Source organism: Xyrauchen texanus, chromosome 28 (genome assembly GCF_025860055.1).
Source record: "Xyrauchen texanus isolate HMW12.3.18 chromosome 28, RBS_HiC_50CHRs, whole genome shotgun sequence".
NCBI classification, from domain to species: Eukaryota; Metazoa; Chordata; class Actinopteri; order Cypriniformes; family Catostomidae; genus Xyrauchen; species Xyrauchen texanus.
In genome coordinates, this window is record NC_068303.1 from 14595746 (window position 1) to 14615163 (window position 19418).

Here is a 19418-nt window from a genome sequence, read left to right on the forward strand (position 1 = left end):
TTACCTTGATTATTTAAATATCTATGCATCATATCACATTGTATTTGGACTCTGGACCATTAAACCAATTGTCTCAATAGGGAGCATCTGCTGTTTTTGTTCTGTTTGCGTTTCATGAAGCTACAAGTGAAACACAACAAAATATATTTTTGTTGTGTTACATTGTGTTTACAAAGTAACACAATGGAAAAACAGAGCAATCCTTTTATCATTAATTACAAATCCAACTCAAATTTGAAAAACTGACCAAAACCTTGGGTTCCATCTGGTTGCAGACCTCTATAATATATTTATAATAGCTTTCTGAGATACTATTCTTGTCACCACAATTGTACAGAGCAGTTATTTGAGTTACCATAGACTTGTCAGTTCAAACCATTCTGGAAATTCCCTGTTGATCTCTCTCATCAACAAGGCGCTTCCAGCCGCAGAACTTCCACTCACTGGAAGTTTTTGTTTTTGGCACCATTCTGAGTAACTGTTTTGTGTGAAAATCCCAGGAGATTAGCAATTACAGAAATACACAAACCAGCCCATCTGGCACCAACAATCATCCATGCGATTATCTAATTAGCCAATCGTATGGCAGCAGTGAAGTGCATAAAATCATGCAGACATGGTTCAATAGCTTCAATTAATGTTCACATCAATCGGGAGGGAGGGAGGGAGGGATGGATGGATGGATGGATGGATGGATGGATGGATGGATGGATGGATGGATGGATGGATGGATGGATGGATGGATGGATGGATGGATGGATGGATGGATGGATGGATGGATGGATGGATGGATGGATGGATGGATGGATGGATGGATGGATGGATGGATGGATGGATGGATGGAAGGAAACAGGGTTGAAAATGTTTTGTGATTGGATCACAAAAAACAAATATAGAGGAAGTCAAAATCCACATCGCATTTGTGGTTTTGAGTGGTATCCTGATGCAGCAAATCACAACCTCTCACCAGTCAATCACCCGCCAAACAAGCGTTTAATCTTATGTGCAGATTTAAAAGGAAATAACCGTCTGATCAGCAAACTTGAGAAAGCCATTATATACCCAATTATGAGAACTCCACAGCTCTTCCTCAGTGTGCCTGTCTGATCTGAACATCCAGGGTGACAAGATGACAAGCACACATATCTGGAGCTGACCTAACACAGTTACTCCACTAAAACAACGAATAAATTTGCTCAAAATATTGTGTGAATGTGTGTGAATGGGACACAGTGTAAAGCGCTTTGGTAACCTCTAAAGTTAATATAAAAGGTGCTATATAAGTGCAGACCATTTCCAGTGGGTCAGAAGTTTACATACACTTAGAAAGTATTTGGTAGCCTTGCCTTTAAATTGTTTAACTTGGGTGAAATGTTTTGGGCAGCCTTGGGTCAAATGTTCAAGTTTGAGGTCTGCTTGGGGTCATTGTCCATTTGGAAGCAACCAAGCTTTAACTTCCTGGCTAATGTCTTGAGATGTTGCTTCAATATATCCATATAATTTCCCTTCCTCATGGTGTCATCTATTTTGTGAAGTGCACCAGTCCCTCCTGCAGCAAAGCACCCCCACGCTTCACGGTTGGAATGGTGTTCTTCAGCGTGCAAGCCTCACCCTTTTTCCTCCAAACATAACGATGGTCATTATGGCCAAACAGTTAGATTTTTGTTTCATTAGACCAGAGGACATTTCTACAAAATTGTATATCTTTGTCCCCATGTGCACATGCAAACTGTAGTATGGCTTTATTGTTGTGGTTTTGGAGCAGTGGCTTCTTCCTTGCTGAGCAGCCTTTCAGGTTATGTCGATATACGACTCATTTTACTGTGGATATAGATACTTGCCTTCCTGTTTCCTCCAGCCTGTTTACAAGGTTCTTTGCTGTTGTTCTGGGATTGATTTGTACTTCTCGCACCAAAATACGTTCATCTCTAGGAGACAGAATGCATCTCCTTCCTGAGCAGTATGATGGCTGTGTGGTCCTATGGTGTTCATACTTGCATACTATTGTTTGTACAGATGAATGTGGTACATTCAGGCGTTTGAAAATTGCTCAAATGTATGAACCAGACTTGTGGAGGTCCGCAATTTTTTATTCTGAGGTCTTGACTGATTTCTTTAGATTTTCCCATGATGTCAAGCAAAGGGGCACTGAGTTATAAGGTAGGCCTTAAAATACATCAGAAGTGTATGTAACTTCTGACTTCAACTGTATGTCCATATGAAATCATACATGCTCTCCTCAAAATTCCAACACAAAAACGAAAGGACGTACGCTGCTGCAACAACAGCCGTGTATACTTGCAACAGAATTAATACCATATTTCTCACCAAGCATCACGGTACATAGGAAAAAGTTGCATAAATGTAATTTCCTTTAATGTTCTGAACTTACATGTGTAATAATGCAGGCTGTCACTGTTTGAAGCTACACATTTCAACACAAATGATTAACAAGTTGAAACCTAAAAATAAAGCAGAAATACACATATAACAACATTAAAAAGTGCAGTGTGTCATAACCATCCAAATGTGATCTGCAAAGTCCAATTTACCTCAGTGGTATACGAAAGTTTACAGTGACAGCTGAAAATTCTGTTATAGGACTCATTTACACCTGGTATTAAGATGCGTTTTGGGTGAGCCGATCACAAGTGATCAGCAATAAATAATAGGGGTGTAATGGTTTCAATTTCTCATGGTTCGATTTGTATTGCGGTTTAAGGGTCACGGTTTCATTATGGTTCAGTATTTGCTTTGTTAAAAAAAAAATAATAAATATATATATATATATATATATATATATATATATATATATATATATATATATATATTTACTGCCAAATCCAAAGAATAATCTATTTGGTAAACACTTCAACGGGTTTCCCCTTAAATAACAATCATTGTTCTCTTCACGAGAGGTTCTCTCAGTATTATGTAAGCTTAGCTTACGCTACGGGAAAGATTCATCTTTTCTGAGATATTGAAGCCAAAAATTATCCTTAATTTTTGTATCCATTGTCAACGCAGTCGCGGCAGCTGCAGACCTTGAGCGGGCTATCTAGCGAGCTCATAGGTTGCTCTGCGGCAACTGCTGCAGCCTATAGACGAGCTTGGGCGAACTCGCATCCAATGAGAGGCGTCCGCGCTCACTGCATCAAAGCCCGCCAAAATGGGCGTGACTAGAGTGCATATAAGCGTGGTTCAGTAGGCTGGAACCCTGATTTTCATCTCTTCAGCGAAGCTCTTCGCATCGCTGACCTGGAAGCAGCGTCGCCGTTCGAGGGGCATCAAGCAAGCGTGGACAGCGCTAGAAGAAGCCGGCCGTCTCAGCCACCTTCAGCCATCCTGCGAGCTCGCCATCCGGCGACATATCCTTTTTATTCAGCAAGCTAGTTCTTACGAACTACTCACAAAAAGTACTGGCGTCTTTTTCAAGATGCCTCGTTCCACTTAGCGCCTCATGTCGCGCCCTTCTCAGCACCGGAGACCGCCACATCATCTGCGCTCTCTGCCTGGGACTGGGGCACGCCAGAGCTCCCGGATCGCGATTTCTCGCGAGGAGCTACCGGCTGCCGGAAACTGTGGTTGAAGCGACTGCCTGCGCCGGAGCCTCTCCCTCGAGCATCGTTTTCACCCTCCCGCCCCGGGGCCGCGCAGTTGCCGCCGGCGGCCGCACTGCTGCCATCTCGGATGGCGGCGGAGGATAAGGCCTGCTGTTCCATCATGGCTCGGACAGCGAGGAGTGGTCAGGCTCCCAAGCCTCCTCCTCGGCCCAGGAATCCAGCAGGACCAGCGCCCGGTCGAAGGGAGTTAGCTACGCCTCCTCACACAGGCCGTCGACTGCCTTGGGCTCAGTGGTCACGCCCCTGAGCAGGCACCCAACAGACTTCGGCGGCTGCTTTCTTCAAAGCCATCGCCGCTCTACACCCACGGCCCGGGCGCTCCCTTCCTGCGGAACTACACACGGAGCTTGCAAAGTCGGTGGAATGCTCCTTTTCGGCCAGGACCCGTTCCCACGTCTCCACCTCTCTCGCGTCGGTGGGCGGCGCCACCGAAGAGGCTACTCCTCCATCCCTCCGGTCGAGGACTTCGGTAGCAGCACACCTTTGCCCGCCCTCCGCGAGATGGCGGTCTAAGCCTGTGCTCCCGTCTAAGGCCTGCAGAGCGACTTCCGCCTATGTTGGCGCGCCTATTCCGCCGCCCGGCCAAGCGCATCTGCTCTGCACTCCATGGCCGTTTTACAGATCCTACAAGCGGACCTTCTTCGGAGTGGGATGAGAAAGGCAGGCACCCAGAGGCTGTTACTGATCTCTGGCGCGACAGACCTCGCCCTCGCGCTACCAAAGCTGCAGCTCAAGCCCTAGGGAAGTGCATGGCCTCGCTGACTGTGACCGAGAGACACCTGTGGCTAGCGCTAGCCGACATGGGAGAAGCAGAAGCTCCACGTTCCTCAACGCACCGCTCTCTCCGACCGGTCTCTTCGGCTCAGCGGTGAGTGGCACTGTTGACCGCTTCTCAGAAGTCCAGAAAGCCACTCAAGCCATGAACCTCTTCCTGCCACGTCGCGCTAGCTCCTCTGCAGGCCGCTCACGTGATCAGCCTCCTGCACAAGCCTCTTCACAGCGCCCAGCTCAACAATCTCCGACTTCTCAGCGTCGACAGGGCGGCCGCCCTCGTCAGCGCTCAGACAGCCGCCGCCAGACCGCCGCCCCAGCGGGCCTCGATTTAAGGTAGCGCTGAAACCAGAGCAACCGAAGTCTTCCTAACTTTGTTGAACAAGCGGCGGCTCAGTCCGCCGCGGCGGACCACCGTCAAAGCTTTGCCCCTGTCAGTCCCCTTCTCTCAGGCTACTACAGTGGTGAATTTAGCAGCCAACAAGCCGGTGACACTGCCCGCTTGCCTGCACTCAAGCGCCGTTTTCACGGCGACCCAAATAAATCTTGTAAAGAGCAAACATGTCTTACGTGTAGAAAATGTGCCCACAACCCAGTGTTCAGCCCCTACAGAAGCATAACACATCCCGTGCCCCTATCAGAGCACGCTCTCATAAAGCGATTACTGAACAGCTCGGCGTCAGAGTCAATGAAAGCGCCCACAAATGCGTCTGCGCGCCCATTCTCTGGCAGCTCTGTCACCACGACCAGCCCTATGTGTAGAAAATGTGCCCACAATCCAGTGTTCACTTCTGCACACAAGCACTGCATGTCTCGTGTCCCCACCAGAGCACGCTCACATAAAGCGATTACTGAACCGCTCGGCGCTAGAGTCAATAAATGCGCCCACGAATCGTCGCGGCGCCCATTCTCTGCCGGCTCTGTTACACGGCCAGCAAACATTCCTCTGTGTGTAAGTCCCGTGCCCATGACTATGCTTAGCATCACGTAACAGATGTGACTCTTTCCCCATTCATTCCAATCGGAAGTCACTCACAAAACAGCCTGTTCATGCTGTCTGCGAGCAATCATGCATGAACACACTAAGCAGCGCTCACACATTTTGTTCAGCTCTGTGTGCGGCAATCAGAGCGAATTGGCCATTCACCCTCTAGCGTTACGCTTCAAAGCGTGGGAAGCTATTCCACGGATATCCAAGTGGGTGTTAAGCACAATACAACAGGGCTATTTGCTACAGTTTGATCGCCGCCCTCCTACGCTTCAGGCTGGCTCGAAACCACTGTGAACACGGAAGCTTAGCGTGCATGCTTCGTTCAGAAATAGCAAGCCTTCTGTGCAAAGGGCCATAGAAAGTGCCACCCTCTCTGAGCTGAGTCGGGGCTTTACAGCCGTTATTTTCTTGTTCCCAAGAAAGATGGCGGCCTCAGACCCATATTAGATCTCAGGGTTTTGAACAAGGTGCTTGCAAAAGACTGTTCAAAATGCTTACAATCAGGAAACTCCTCGCGCGTAATGCGCCAGGGGACTGGTTTATTTCTCTCGATCTGAAAGATGCATACTTTCAGATTCAGATAAATCCCGTCACAGGCCATTCTTGAGATTAAGCCGGCGGCCAGGTTTATCAATACACCGTCCTCCCGTTCGGCCTGTCCTTAGCACCCGTACTTTCACGAAGTGCATGGATCGCGGCGCTCGCACCCTGTGGAGTCAGGGTTTCGCGAATTTTGAACTATTTGGACGACTGGCTGATTATGGCACAGTCACATATGGAGCTTCTGTCTCACAGAGCAGTTCTCCTCAGCCATCTGAACAGTTTGGGTCTTGCAGTCAACTGGACCAAGAGCTCACTACAGCCCAGTCAGACAATTTCCTTCCTTGGAATAGAACTAGACTCCGTGGCAATGGCGGCTCAGCTTATCTACACAGCTGCGCCGTGTTCAGCGACTAGCCGCATCTTTTCAGATGAACAGCCTCCGCCTCTGAAGAAATTCCAGAGAGTGCTAGGTTACATGGCCTCAGCCGCAGCAGTACTTCAGCTGGGTTTACTGCACATGCGCCCGCTTCAGCATTGGCTAAACACCGCGCGTCTCGCCGGGCTTGGGCCACAGGCCGCCAGCCCATCAAGGTGACTCAGACCTGTATATCAGCTCTGCAGCCCTGGACAGTGGCGAATGGTATCAGCGGGGAGTGACAATGGGAGCTGTATCTCGCCGAAAAGTCATCTCGACAGGCAGCGTCCAACACGGGTTGGAGCGCGGTCTCGCGAGAGCTCTCGGTTTTCGGCCTATGGTCAGTTCAGGAAAAGCTCCTTCACATAAATTGTCTGGAAATGATAGCGGTCGAGTATGCGCTCGTGCGCTTTCTCCCGGTCATTCAGGGTCACCGCGTCCTGGTCCGTTCGGACAACAGATCTGTGGTATCCTACCTAAACCGTCAGGGCGGTGTCAGATCCAGGAACCTCTTCCATCTGGCCAAACGCATACTGAGTTGGTCCCAGTGCCACCTGCGCTCGCTGAGGGTGGCGCTGCGTGCCAGGCCACCTGAGCGGCGGCCCGGACAGACTGTCCAGAGACAATATTCCCCCAGGGGAATGGTCCTGCACGCTCAAACAGTCCAGACCTTATGGCACCTATTCGACAGAGCAGAGATAGACCTCTTTGCGTCCAAAGAGAACTCTCACTGCCCAATATTTTTCTCAGCGAGGGCAGCTGGCCCAGGACTGGCCCAGACACCCGCTTACGCCTTCCTTCCCGTCTCGCTATTGCCACAGGTAATGCAGAGGATCAGAGAAGCAGCGTCACTCGGTGCTCCTCATAGCCCAGCGTTGGGAGAATCAGACATGGTTCCGGAGCTTACGCGGCTGTCACTGACAGCGCCGTGGCCCATCCCAGTGAGAGCAGATCTCCTCTCTCAAGCTCGCGGCACAATCTGGCATGCCCACCCAGGCTGGAGCTGCATGCGTGGGTGATCAGCGACTACCCGTCGCTCTGCCAGAAGGAGTAATAAACACCATCATACACGCTAGAGCCCCTTCCACGAGAAGACTCTATGCGTCAAAATGGTCTGTGTTCTCAAAATGGTGCACCGACAGAGACCTGGACCCGCGGACATGTGGGGTGTCATCAGCTGCTCGTATTCCTACAAGAGCTGCTGGATAAGGGCAGATCCCCATCCACGCTCAAAGTGTATGTGGCGGCCGTTGCAGCGTTAAGCTGAACCCCTGCGCGGCCAGTCACTGGGAAAAACGAGCTGGTCATCCGCTTCCTCAGGGGAGCTAGAAGGATGAACCCCGCGCCCCCATCGGTTCCTATCTGGGATCTTTCTATAGTTCTCGAAACTATGAAAGCCCCCTTTCGAACCACTTCAATCCGTGGATTTGAAATACCTTTCACTCAAAACCGTTTTTCTGACTGCCCTGTCATCAGTCAAGCGTGTGGGAGACCTTCACGCGCTGTCTGTCAGCGCTGCGTGTCTTGAGTTTGGACCAAGTGACTCCAAGGTCATTTTAAAGCCTAGACACGGCTATGTTCCCAAGGTGATCGGTACTCCCTTCAGAGCACAGGTCATTTCCCTATCGGCGCTGCCAGCACCCGATAGCGAACGCGACGCCAATCTCCTTTGCCCGGTCAGAGCACTGAGATTGTATACTGCGCGCTCCGCCGCTTTCAGACGCACTGAGCAGCTTTTTGTTTCGTTCGGAGGGCGCACCAAAGGTCTCGCCGCCTCGAAACAGACACTATCTAGATGGATAGTGGACGCTATTGCTGCTGCATATGCGTCAAAAGACCTGCTATGCCCGCTGGGCATTAGGGCTCACTCCAATAGAGGCATGGCATCCTCGTGGGCATGGTCCAGCGGGATTTCCATTCACGACATATGTGTGGCAGCGGGATGGACTTCTCCCTCCACCTTTGTCAGATTTTACAATATGGAAGTGCCCGCTCTGCAGGCAAAACTACTAGCGGTTTAATACGCTACAGCTCCCCTGGTGAGCTGCACTGATGGGTCACATTCCACACAGACCGGCACCGGCGCTCTGTCGTTCCCTTCCCACTATGTGCTTATGTATTACACAATCAATGACCCGCATTCTTGCCGGCCAAATATTATTTCCCCACTCATAAGGGCTCCCCGGGTCCCCCTTTAATTCCCTGGGGCTCATACAGTGGATGCTTGGCGGCGCGGCGTTGACAATGGGTTCCGTGAGCGTAAGCTAGCTTACATATCTGAGAGAACCTCTCGTGAAGAGAACGTGTCGGTTACCTAACGTAACCTCGGTTCTCTCTAGATGAGGGAGCAGTATTGCGTAGCCATCGTGCTTTCGCGCCACGGCGACTTTTACGCTTCAGTCAATGAAAACCAGGGTTCCAGCCTACGAACTACGCTTATATGCACTCTAGTCATGCCCATTTTGGCGGGCTTTGATGCAGTGAGCGCGGGACGCCTCTCATTGGATCGCGAGTTCAGCCCAAGCTCGTCTATAGGCTGCAGCAGTTGCCGCAGAGCAACCTATGAGCTCGCTAGATAGCCCGCTCAAGGTCTGCAGCTGCCGCACTGCGTTGACTATGGATACAAAAATTAAGGATAATTTTTTGGCTTCAATATCTCAGAAAAGATGAACCTTTCCCGTAGCGTAAGCTAGCTTACGCAATACTCGTTCCCTCATCTAGAGAGAACCGAGGTTACGTTAGGTAACCGATATGTTTTAAAACAGTTACCATAGTTTAGCAATGGCATTTGTAGTAAAATCATAGTAACCACAATATAAACATGGTTACTGTCATGGTTACAATATATAGTCAAATCACAGTTACTATATAGAAACTACAGTATTACAGTTATAAATCCATGGTTAATTGTATCAAAACCATGATTTCTGCTCAGAAAACCATGGTGACAGCAGTCATGGTTACTACAATATTACTATAGAAAACCATGGTTAATTTTTGTCAGAGTCCTTAAGTAAAAAAAACAAATATCATTCATGTCAATATCATATTAATCATGTGTCAATGTATTACTATAACGGCATCTTAATGCCATTAATCAAAGCGCATAATTGACACTCACGATAGATTACAGCCGCATGAGGAAACAGGAAGAATTTGCGTGCACATTTTAAATAAACCCTCACGAGCATTATTGACATATATTACCTGTATACAGCGCTCGTGTCAAGCGAAGTCTGCAAACAGTGCCTGTTTTGTAAACGTCTTTTGACCATCGCTGTTGTAACTGACTGCAAAAAGAAAATGTTCCCAAAAGGAGAAATGCAGGGGCCTTCTCTAACATGGTTTGTACATGTGCGTCATATTTGAGCGATATGAGACATATATGTATTCAAAAACGCACATAATTATGACACGACTTTTGATGGGTGGAACTATGTAATTTATTGTAAATAAGTTACTTAGTGTAAAACAAATGCCAAAGTGATGCATATCTCAAGAAAGTAGACATTCTAAGCTTTCAAATGGTACCAGATATGAGCTCATAACTCCTCCGCATACATTTAAAATTTGAAGTACATTATTACTGACGTCATTTTAAATCCCGGATCCGGGATCGTGGATTTTAACTAAAATAATTAGGTGCGTTTCTGAATACATATATGTCTCATATCGCTCAAATATGACGCACATGTACAAACCATGTATCAAATGAAAGCTCTCATTGCCAGTAAGAAGTTCCAATCTTTTTATTGAGGTATAATCACATATCTAATACACTTCGAATGAATCATGAGGTATACAATCAACATTTGTAAACATACAGGTGAAATTATTGAATATTTGCCGTGCTACTCGCACTAGACAGCACAGTTAGCCACAAATGCTACATAATAAGGTTATTCTCTGCAAAATGAGCCGTTTTTCAGTGTTTTCTGTGGTTGTGTGCCCAAGTAATCCCTCAATATGTCACGCGAGTGCAGAAACACCACAAAGTAATGTTATATGATATTCAACAATCCAGGAAAATATGTAAACATCCGATCCGGATAAAGCATGTATTGCCGTAAAGCTTAGACCCTCCGCTTTCCGGCAATGTCTCTCAAGATCAAATAGACCAATCAGGGGCTGTGATATTGCATCCTGACTGTGAAGTGATCACTAGGTAGGTTACATGCGCAAAACACACAGACGTGTCTCACCAGACACCTGAGCGCATATTTCAAGTCAAGTGGTTTTTATTGTCGTTTCAACCATATACAGTTAGTACAGTACACAGCAAAACGAGACAACGTTCCTCCAGGACCATGGTGCTACATAAAAACAACAAAGGACCAACATAGGACCACATGAGACTACACACGAAATAAAATACCTATATAAACTACCTATATATACCTATATAAAGTGCACGTGCAAACATGTGCAAAAAGTACAGGACAGTACAACAAATTACTGACAATGAACAGGACAATAGACAGTGCAGCACCGACCAGTACTCAGTAGTGCAAAAAGATGACAGTTTCTAAAATGTAAACATAACATACTATGAGATAATGTTCTATGCACATAGCAGTTATTGAGGTAGCAGACAGTTATAAAGTGACAGTAATTAAAGTGCAACTCAGGACACGTGTGTGTCAAACCAGTCTCTGAGTATTGAGAAGTCTGATGGCTTGGGGAAGAAGCTGTTACACAGTCTGGCCGTGAGGGCCCGAATGCTTCGGTACCTCTTGCCAGACGGGAGGAGGGTAAAGAGTTTGTGTGAGGGGTGTGTGGGGTCAGTCCACAATGCTGGTTGCTTTATGGATACAGTGTTTTTTGTAAATGTCTTTGATGGAGGGAAGAGAGACCCCAATGATCTTCTCAGCTGTCCTCACTATCCTCTGCAGGGCTTTGCGGTCCGAAACGGTGCAAGTCCCAAACCAGGCAGTGATGCAGCTGCTCAGGATGCTCTCAATAGTCCCTCTATAGAATGTAGTGAGGATGGGGGTTGGGAGATGTGCTTTCCTCAGCCTTCGAAGAAAGTAGAGACGCTGCTGGGCTTTCTTGGTGATAGAGCTGGTGTTGAGGGACCAGGTGAGGTTCTCCGCCAGGTGAACACCAAGGAATTTGGTGCTCTTGACGATCTCCACAGAGGAGCCGTCGATGTTCAGCGGAGTGTGTTCACCTTGTGCTCTCCTAAAGTCAACAACCATCTCTTTTGTTTTGTCGACATTCAGGGACAGGTTGTTGGCTCTACACCAGTTCGATCAGCCGCTGCACCTCCTCTCTGTATGCTGACTCGTTGTTCTTGCTGATTAGACCCACCACGGTCGTGTCATCGGCGAACTTGATGATGTGATTCGAGCTGTGCATTGCTGCACAGTCGTGAGTCAGCAGAGTGAACAGCAGTGGACTGAGCACACAGCCCTGGGGGCCCCAGTGCTCAGTGTGGTGGTGGTGGAGATGCTGTTCCCGATCCGGACTGACTGAGGTCTCCCAGTCAGGAAGTCCAGGATCCAGTTGCAGAGGGAGGTGTCCAGGCCCAGCAGGTTCAGCTTTCCAATCAGGTGCTGGGGAATGATTGTGTTGAATGCTGAGCTGAAATCTATGAACAGCATTCGAACGTATGAGTCCTTATTGTCTAGGTGGGTGAGGGCCAGATGGAGGGTTGTGGTGATGGCATCGATCCGTTGAACGGTTTGAACGATACGCAAACTGCAGTGGGTCTAGTGAGGGGGGCAGCTGGGTCTTAATCTGCCTCATGACGAGCCTCTCGAAGCACTTCATGATGATGGGTGTAAGTCGCGACGGGACGGTAGTCGTTGAGGCAGGACACTGAAGACTTCTTTGGCATGGGGATGATGGTGGTGGCCTTGAAGCACGTTGGAACAACGGCGCTGCTCAGAGAGATGTTGAAGATGTCGGTAAGAACATCTGCTAGCTGGTCTGCACATCCTCTGAGCACTCTGCCAGGAATGTTGTCTGGTCCAGCAGCCTTCCGTGGGTTGACTCTACGTAGAGTTTTCCTCACATCTGCCGTGGTAAGACAGAGCACCTGGTCGTTGGGAGGAGGGGTGAACTTCCTCGCCATCACGTCGTTCTGCACTTCAAACCGAGCGTAGAAGTCGTTCAGCGCATCTGGAAGGGAGGCATCTTTGTCACAGGCAACTGATGTTGTCCTGTAGTTGGTGATGGCCTGGATGCCCTGCCACATGCGCCGCGTGTCACCGCTGTCCTGGAAGTGACTGTGGATTCTCTGGGCGTGTGCGTGCTTTGCCTCTCTGATTGCCCGTGACAGTTTGGCCCTAGCTGTTCTTAGGGCTGCCTTATCGCCTGCTCTGAAGGCGGAGTCTCGGGACCTCAGCAGCGTGCGCACCTCCGCAGTCATCCACGGCTTCTGGTTGGAGAGTGTGGTGATGGTCTTGGAGAAAGTGACATCAATGCACTTGCTGATGTAGCTGGTCACTGATGCTGTGTATTCCTCCAAGTTGGTAGAATCGCCATATGTTGCAGCCTCCCTGAACATGTGCCAGTCAGTACACTCAAAACAGTCCTGAAGAGCAGAGATGGCTCTTGCTGGCCAGGTTTTCACCTGCTTCTGAAGCGGTTTTGTGCGTCTGATGAGCGGTCTGTATGCTGGAATTAACATAACAGAGATGTGGTCTGAGTAGCCGAGGTGGGGGCGGGGCTCCGCCCGGCAGCGCCTGGGATGTTTGTGTAAACAAGATCAAGCGCGTTCACCCCTCTCGTTGCAAAGTCCACATACTGATGGAATTTAGGGAGCACTGTCTTGAGATTTGCATGGTTGAAATCTCCGGCGACAATAAACAGTCCGTCGGGGTGAGCGTTCTGCAGTTCGCTCATAGCCCCATACAGTTCACAGAGCGCTTCCTTAGCGTTAGCGCTGGGGGAATGTAAACTCGGTTATGCAAACAGTGGTGAATTCCCGTGGTAGATAAAAAGGTCTGCATCTAACAGTCACAAGCTCCAACAGCGATGAACAGTAACTAGAGACTAGCATAGAGTTCTTGCACCATTCCGTGTTGATGTAAACACACAAGCCACCACCGCGAGTCTTACCGCAGAGAGCTGTATTTCTGTCGGCACGAAACGAGGCGAGCCCGTCTAGCTGAATGGCGGCATCCGGAACTCTGTCGCTGAGCCACGTCTCCGTGAAAACAAAGACGCAGCAGTCTCTAAACTCACGCTGCGTAGCCTGCTGGAGTCGGATATAGTCCAGTTTATTGTCCAGGGAGCAAACATTTGAGAGCAAAATAGACAGGGGGAGCCGGCCGGCTAGGGTTTGTTTTTAGCCTAGCATGGACCCCCGCCCTCTTTCCGCGCTTCCGCTTTCTCGACACCGCTTACGACGTCCTCTCCCCCGGCCACCGGCATCAGGCGACGCCGAGGGCTGGAGGCCTGGTCTCCGCAGCAAGCCGAGTATGCGTAGCGCCTCCTGCAGGTCATCATGCAGCTTGGTTTTTGCATGAGTCTTATATTTGAGTAGTGTCTGGCGATGGTAGACACGAACACTGGTTGCTCCGATGTCCATGTGTTGCAAAATTCGGGCTTTTTTAACAAAAATAGCACCATTGTGGATCCGGAGTGGCCGCTGCGTGCTACCGCGCCGCCATCTTGGATCATTTACCAATTTCCATAGTGTTTTATGTAATGACAAAGGGTTTTCTGTAAAATTACACTGGGATTTTGCATTTATAGCACTGTATATGGGGTATGGGGAGACTTTAGATTTGGGTAGGCGGAAAGTACACCAAAAAAAGGTAATATTCCTCCCTTCAGATACATTTAAATAGATATTAAATAAAACATGATACAGACAAAATTCCTTTTTCAGGTATTTGCTGACATCTAGTGAAAACAGCCAAAACTGTCTGCATGCTGCTATGGCAAACAGGGCTTGAGTTATACACTTTCAAAAATGAATTTATATAAAAAAAATCAAAAAGCGCCTCTTTTTTTAGGAGGGTTATTACTGTTCAGACAACATATATTTAATTTTTTTTTATTTTTAGCAGTGTTTTATGCAACATCAAAGGGTTTCCTGTAAAAAGACACCAAAACTGTGTATTTAGGCCAAAGTATGTGGGAATGGGAAGCTTTTTAATTTGGGTAGGCCAAATCCAGGCGGAAATCCCCAAAAATGGCAAGGATCTTAAGAGGTTAAAAAAGGGAATACATACACAAATGATGTACATTCAAGATTTCACAGCAAAACTACCTCAATTGCTTGTTTTTGGTTGTTTCCCAAAAAACCCTATCGTATGCCTTCAGAAAACTTGGAATATGACACAGGCGCAGCATTTTTGGCCTAACTAATGGGCTACATGTACAGCAACTCTACACCTGTATTCTTGCGAAGCACAGACAGTAGCTATAGTGGACACCAGTTAAGTACGGAGGGAAATCTAGAGCTGTAAAAAATCGTATGCAAGGTTCCTGTAACTCCTAGGCAGCCTGTTAAAACTATAGGTAATGATTACACTACTCATATCAATTCCATTCATACCAGGTTATTATGGGCTTCTGACAGTTTAAGGCACAAACTGCTTTAATGATTAATCAATTTTCATTTATGATCAATGACCGCAATTACATATATCATTTTTTTATTTTATTATTTTAGTTAATCATAAAAGAGCGGTCACAGTACTTTCAGATGTACAGAGCTCCTGTGAGGATAAAGGGAAGACTCCTTGACAAGCACACACGCGCACACATGCACACACACACACACAAATAAATGCAAAGAGAATGACAGCCATGTGTCTTCCTCTGACTGTTATAATAAACTTCCAAATAATTTGGTCAAAACATCATGAGTGCAAGCATTTTGTTGTTGCAGATCTGGGCAAGTGTCCAGGTTTAAGGAATGACATATTGAGTAAGCATGGGAATTTGAAGAACTGTCTAATACGTCTCTCAAGTAAATATTGGTGTAATTGCGTGCATGTCAGGACAGGGAAGAAATATCCTCAGCCAATATATATATATATATATATATATATATATTAATCCCCTTTTACTCCCAATTTGGAATGCCCAATGCTCACTACTTAATAGATCCTCGTGGTGGTGCGGTTACTCACCTCAATCCGGTTGGCGGAGGACAAGTCTCAGTTGCCTCCGCTTCTGAGACAGTCAATCCGCGCATCTTATCACGTGGCTCGTTGTGCATGACACAGTGGAAACTCCCAGCATGTGGAGGCTCATGCTGTTCTTCGCGATCAATGCAAATTACCACGCGCCCCCTTAAGAGCGAGAACCACTTATCAGGACCACAAGGAGGTTACCCCATGTGACTCTACCCTCCCTTGAAACCAGGCCAATTTCCTGGCTGGAGTCACTCAGCACACCCTGGATTCCAAATCACGACTCCAGGGGTGGTAACTCCCAGAGATACTCGCTGAGCTACCCATGACCCCAATCCTCAGCCAATATTAAAGGTTACATATACATACAAACACTCTACATAATAAACAAAATATTGTTTGAAGATGATGTGAAGTACTGTAGTGTTAATTAGGTTCATAATTAATGTTATGAGCACTTTTATCTTGGCCTTGCACAAGCTGGTCACCAGCTGGTCAGCAAAACTATAGACTTGAAATGTAAGTCCAAATTGCTAGACACTTTTGAGATTGCCTTAAAAAGCTGCCATTGCTCATACCAATGCTATGCTTCCATACCAAACTGTACAACATATAAAGTGTTCATTACACCGTCAGGTTATTAACATACCTGTCAAAATCGACTTAGTAACTTCAAACAAGAGAACAGTTGGCAAATACTTTGCTATCAATAAACCAGAATCAAAACAATTATGAATAAACTTGTTATTCTGTCATGCAAACGATCTGGAAGCCATCAAATTCTACAAAGTAGGAGCTCGTATGTTTACTAACTGACATGAGCTTTGCTACAATGTTATAGCATCTTCTACCAGTGATAAATATCGTTAGTACTCATTTTAATCGTATTAAAAGTAATTTAAGCACCAACACGGATAGATCAGCTTGCCCAATTAGAGCCAGCATTCGCTGCTCACCTTCAGTCTGATCTCATATGTCGTAAACCTGTTCCGACCGACGCCAACCGTCTCAGGGTTGGACACATCAATCTCTAGAAAGTTACTCGGAGGCCCGTATGCATCGTTTAGGTTTTGTGGTTTGGTATACAGCCTTCTCGTATCTGCTATGGCATCAGCCATCGCTCACCGTTACAGAATTAGGCAAACAAGCAGCTATCGATTTCACTTCCGATCAGCTGAGGAACAGCTGACATGTGACATACCAACACGGTCACGTGCCGATATCCTGCGATGTGATTGGGTAATTTAGTGAACGAATGTAACGTTAAATTACTATGTAGTTATTTATTTATAGGTTCTAAAATTACTATTTATAACCTTCTGTATTGTCATATCTAGCATTTATTTAATGCCAGAATATGGTTATGATACAAGTTAAGCTCAATAGACTGCATTTGTGGCATAATGTAGATCACCACAATAATAATAATAATAATAATAAAACTCTTAAAACAAATAACAAAATCAATCAAGGTTACAGTGAGGCATGTACAATGGAAGTAAATGGGGCCAATTTTTTGAGGGTTTAAAAGCAGAAATGTCAAGCTTATAATTTTATAAAAACACTTGAATTGTCTTTGAATTCTTCTGTTAAAACTCATGTATTATTTGAGCCGTAAAGTTGTTTAAATCGTAATTTTATTGTCATTTTAGGGTTTCAAGGTTTGCTGGCATTACATCGTCAGTTGTATATATAAATAAATTGTATATATAATATATAAATTGGCTATAACTTTACACAGAAAAGATTAAAAAACGATTTTATCACACTAAAATCGTGTTAACACGAATATTGTTTATGTCTTGTGACTATACTTTTGAAACAGTGATAATTTTAATGTTTGTAAGTGCCACACTGTAACCCATTTTTTTTTTTTTAAGACGGGACAAGTATAAATAAATGTATGTGGTAATTAATATTGTGCCACAAATGCTGTCAATTGAGCTTCACTTTTATTAAACCCGGAATAGTCCTTTAAGTAATCTATTTTTAAAAACAAATGAATGTAAAGGTGACCCACACATATTTCTAATGTAATGTAGTACATACATTACATATAAACCTAGTTTGTGTAAGACCAACATGCAGATTAGCATCTGACATCCCATTCTCTATGCACAAAGATCAATAAAGTTACATTTTGAATCAACATGGTGGCGTAAGCATCGCACTTGACAACAGGATGTAATTTAAGATTTATATTAATAGTCACGTTTGTCGAAAAGAGTTTGTTGTGCAGTGTTTAAAGCAGTTAAAGGCAGAGGTGAGCATGAATATATTCTAATGTCATGTGCTCAGACAAGTGTGCAGTTTGCATGAAATTCTTTATGTCACAATGCTTTAGGTGCGCAACAGCAAATCCCAGCTTTTTCAACCGTCTGGGTTCCGTAAGTATTTTCCCCATTCATTTCTTCGATAGACTTTTAATAAAGTCCTTCATAAATGTGTTGTGAGGCATGAACCAAACCAACAAGCTTCGAGGTGAACTTGTGAGACAACAAGTTATTTGAAAATCAGATATAAAGACAAAGGTACAAGTCTGTGTACTTAACGTCTTTCGTGAAGGCACAAACTACAATCCCTACAAAACCACGGGTCTGTTGAATGCTCAATTCTGATTAGTTGATGGACGTTCTAAGGTGTGCCATCATTTTTCAAGTAAACGCACAGCTATGAAGTAGTTCCAGGTCTTGACCGCATAACGCCAATTTATTTTAGTTATTTCAAAGAGCCCCACAGGCTACTGCAACAAAATAACCAACAAAGACATAACCTACATTTATTTCAAATTTGATCGAAAAGCATCCTTGGGCTCGCTCTCTCTCTTTTGCTTTAATCTCACACACACGCGTGCACTACCTTATTACTCCAGTGTTATTACATATTACTAAGTGCTTCAGTAATGCAGTGCAAGCCGTGTTATCCTCCATTGCTAGTTCTAAAGTGACGTTTTCGAACTAGCAACAAAGGTTTGGACTGTATTAAAACAAGACACTGTATCCATGGCAGAAGAAAGTAGTTCTACTCAGTGTGTTTTAGGGCAGAAAACCAGAAAATCTCTTGAGATAAAACCCTGAACAATGTCTTAAGGTGTGGTAACTGGGGTATAAGCAGAATAATTGACTGGGATTTTTACTTCCGGAACCAAACTGCTGCACACTGCAAATAGTTGTTCAACAACTACTGTATCATATCTTTCTTTATTAAGGTTGTTCCTCATTATCTCCGGGACATTTAGAAATTCCCCCCATTTTTATTTCATTTTAATAAAATATAACATGCACCCGGTCTCTAAAATTCATATATTTACATTTATTTGCAGTAATGTATACATTAGGGGCCTGGGTAGCTCAGCGAGTGTTGACGCTGACTACCACCCCTGGAGTCGTGAGTTCGAATCCAGGGCATGCTGACTGACTCCAGCCAGGTCTCCTAAGCAACCAAATTGGCCCGGTTGCTAGGGAGGGTAGAGTCACATGGGGTAAACTCTTCGTGGTCACTATAATGTGTGGTTTTCACTCTCGGTGAGTTGTGCGTGTATGCCATGGAGAATAGAGAGAAGCCTCCACATGGACTACATCTCAGCGTTAAAGCACTAAACAAGCCATGTGATAAGATGCACAGATTGACATCTCAGACGTGGAGGCAACTGAGATTCGTCCCTCCCTATGCCACCACGAGGACTTAGAGCGCATTGGGAATTGGGCATTCCAAATTGGGGACTAATACTGTATATAATACAATAAACTAATACATACATACATAATACGCCATAAACAGTTAAGTATTGTATAGCTAATATGAGTGTAGTAATGTTCATGATAACATGTTATCTAGTATTACCATATATAGCCTACTTAAGAATTAATGCTTATTTGTTCTATTTGTGTACTATAATGTGCTTTTCTGTGTATAGGGAAATTGTTTTCCTACTTCGAAATATACATTTAAATGATTTTATATCACAAGAAAAAGGCAGT

The 19418-nt window shown here is 45.7% G+C and overlaps 1 protein-coding gene across 1 annotated transcript in view; it reads right to left on the reverse strand.

The window, feature by feature from the left end:
- The window catches only part of LOC127622020 (sorting nexin-3), a 32726-nt gene extending 16104 nt beyond the window's left edge, over positions 1-16622 (reverse strand). Inside the window, exon 1 of the mRNA XM_052095876.1 lies at positions 16395-16622. Coding sequence (XP_051951836.1) covers positions 16395-16556 — 162 coding nt within the window. The 5' untranslated portion in view covers positions 16557-16622. The remainder of the gene's footprint in view (positions 1-16394) is intronic.
- Between the last annotated feature and the right edge of the window lie 2796 nt (positions 16623-19418).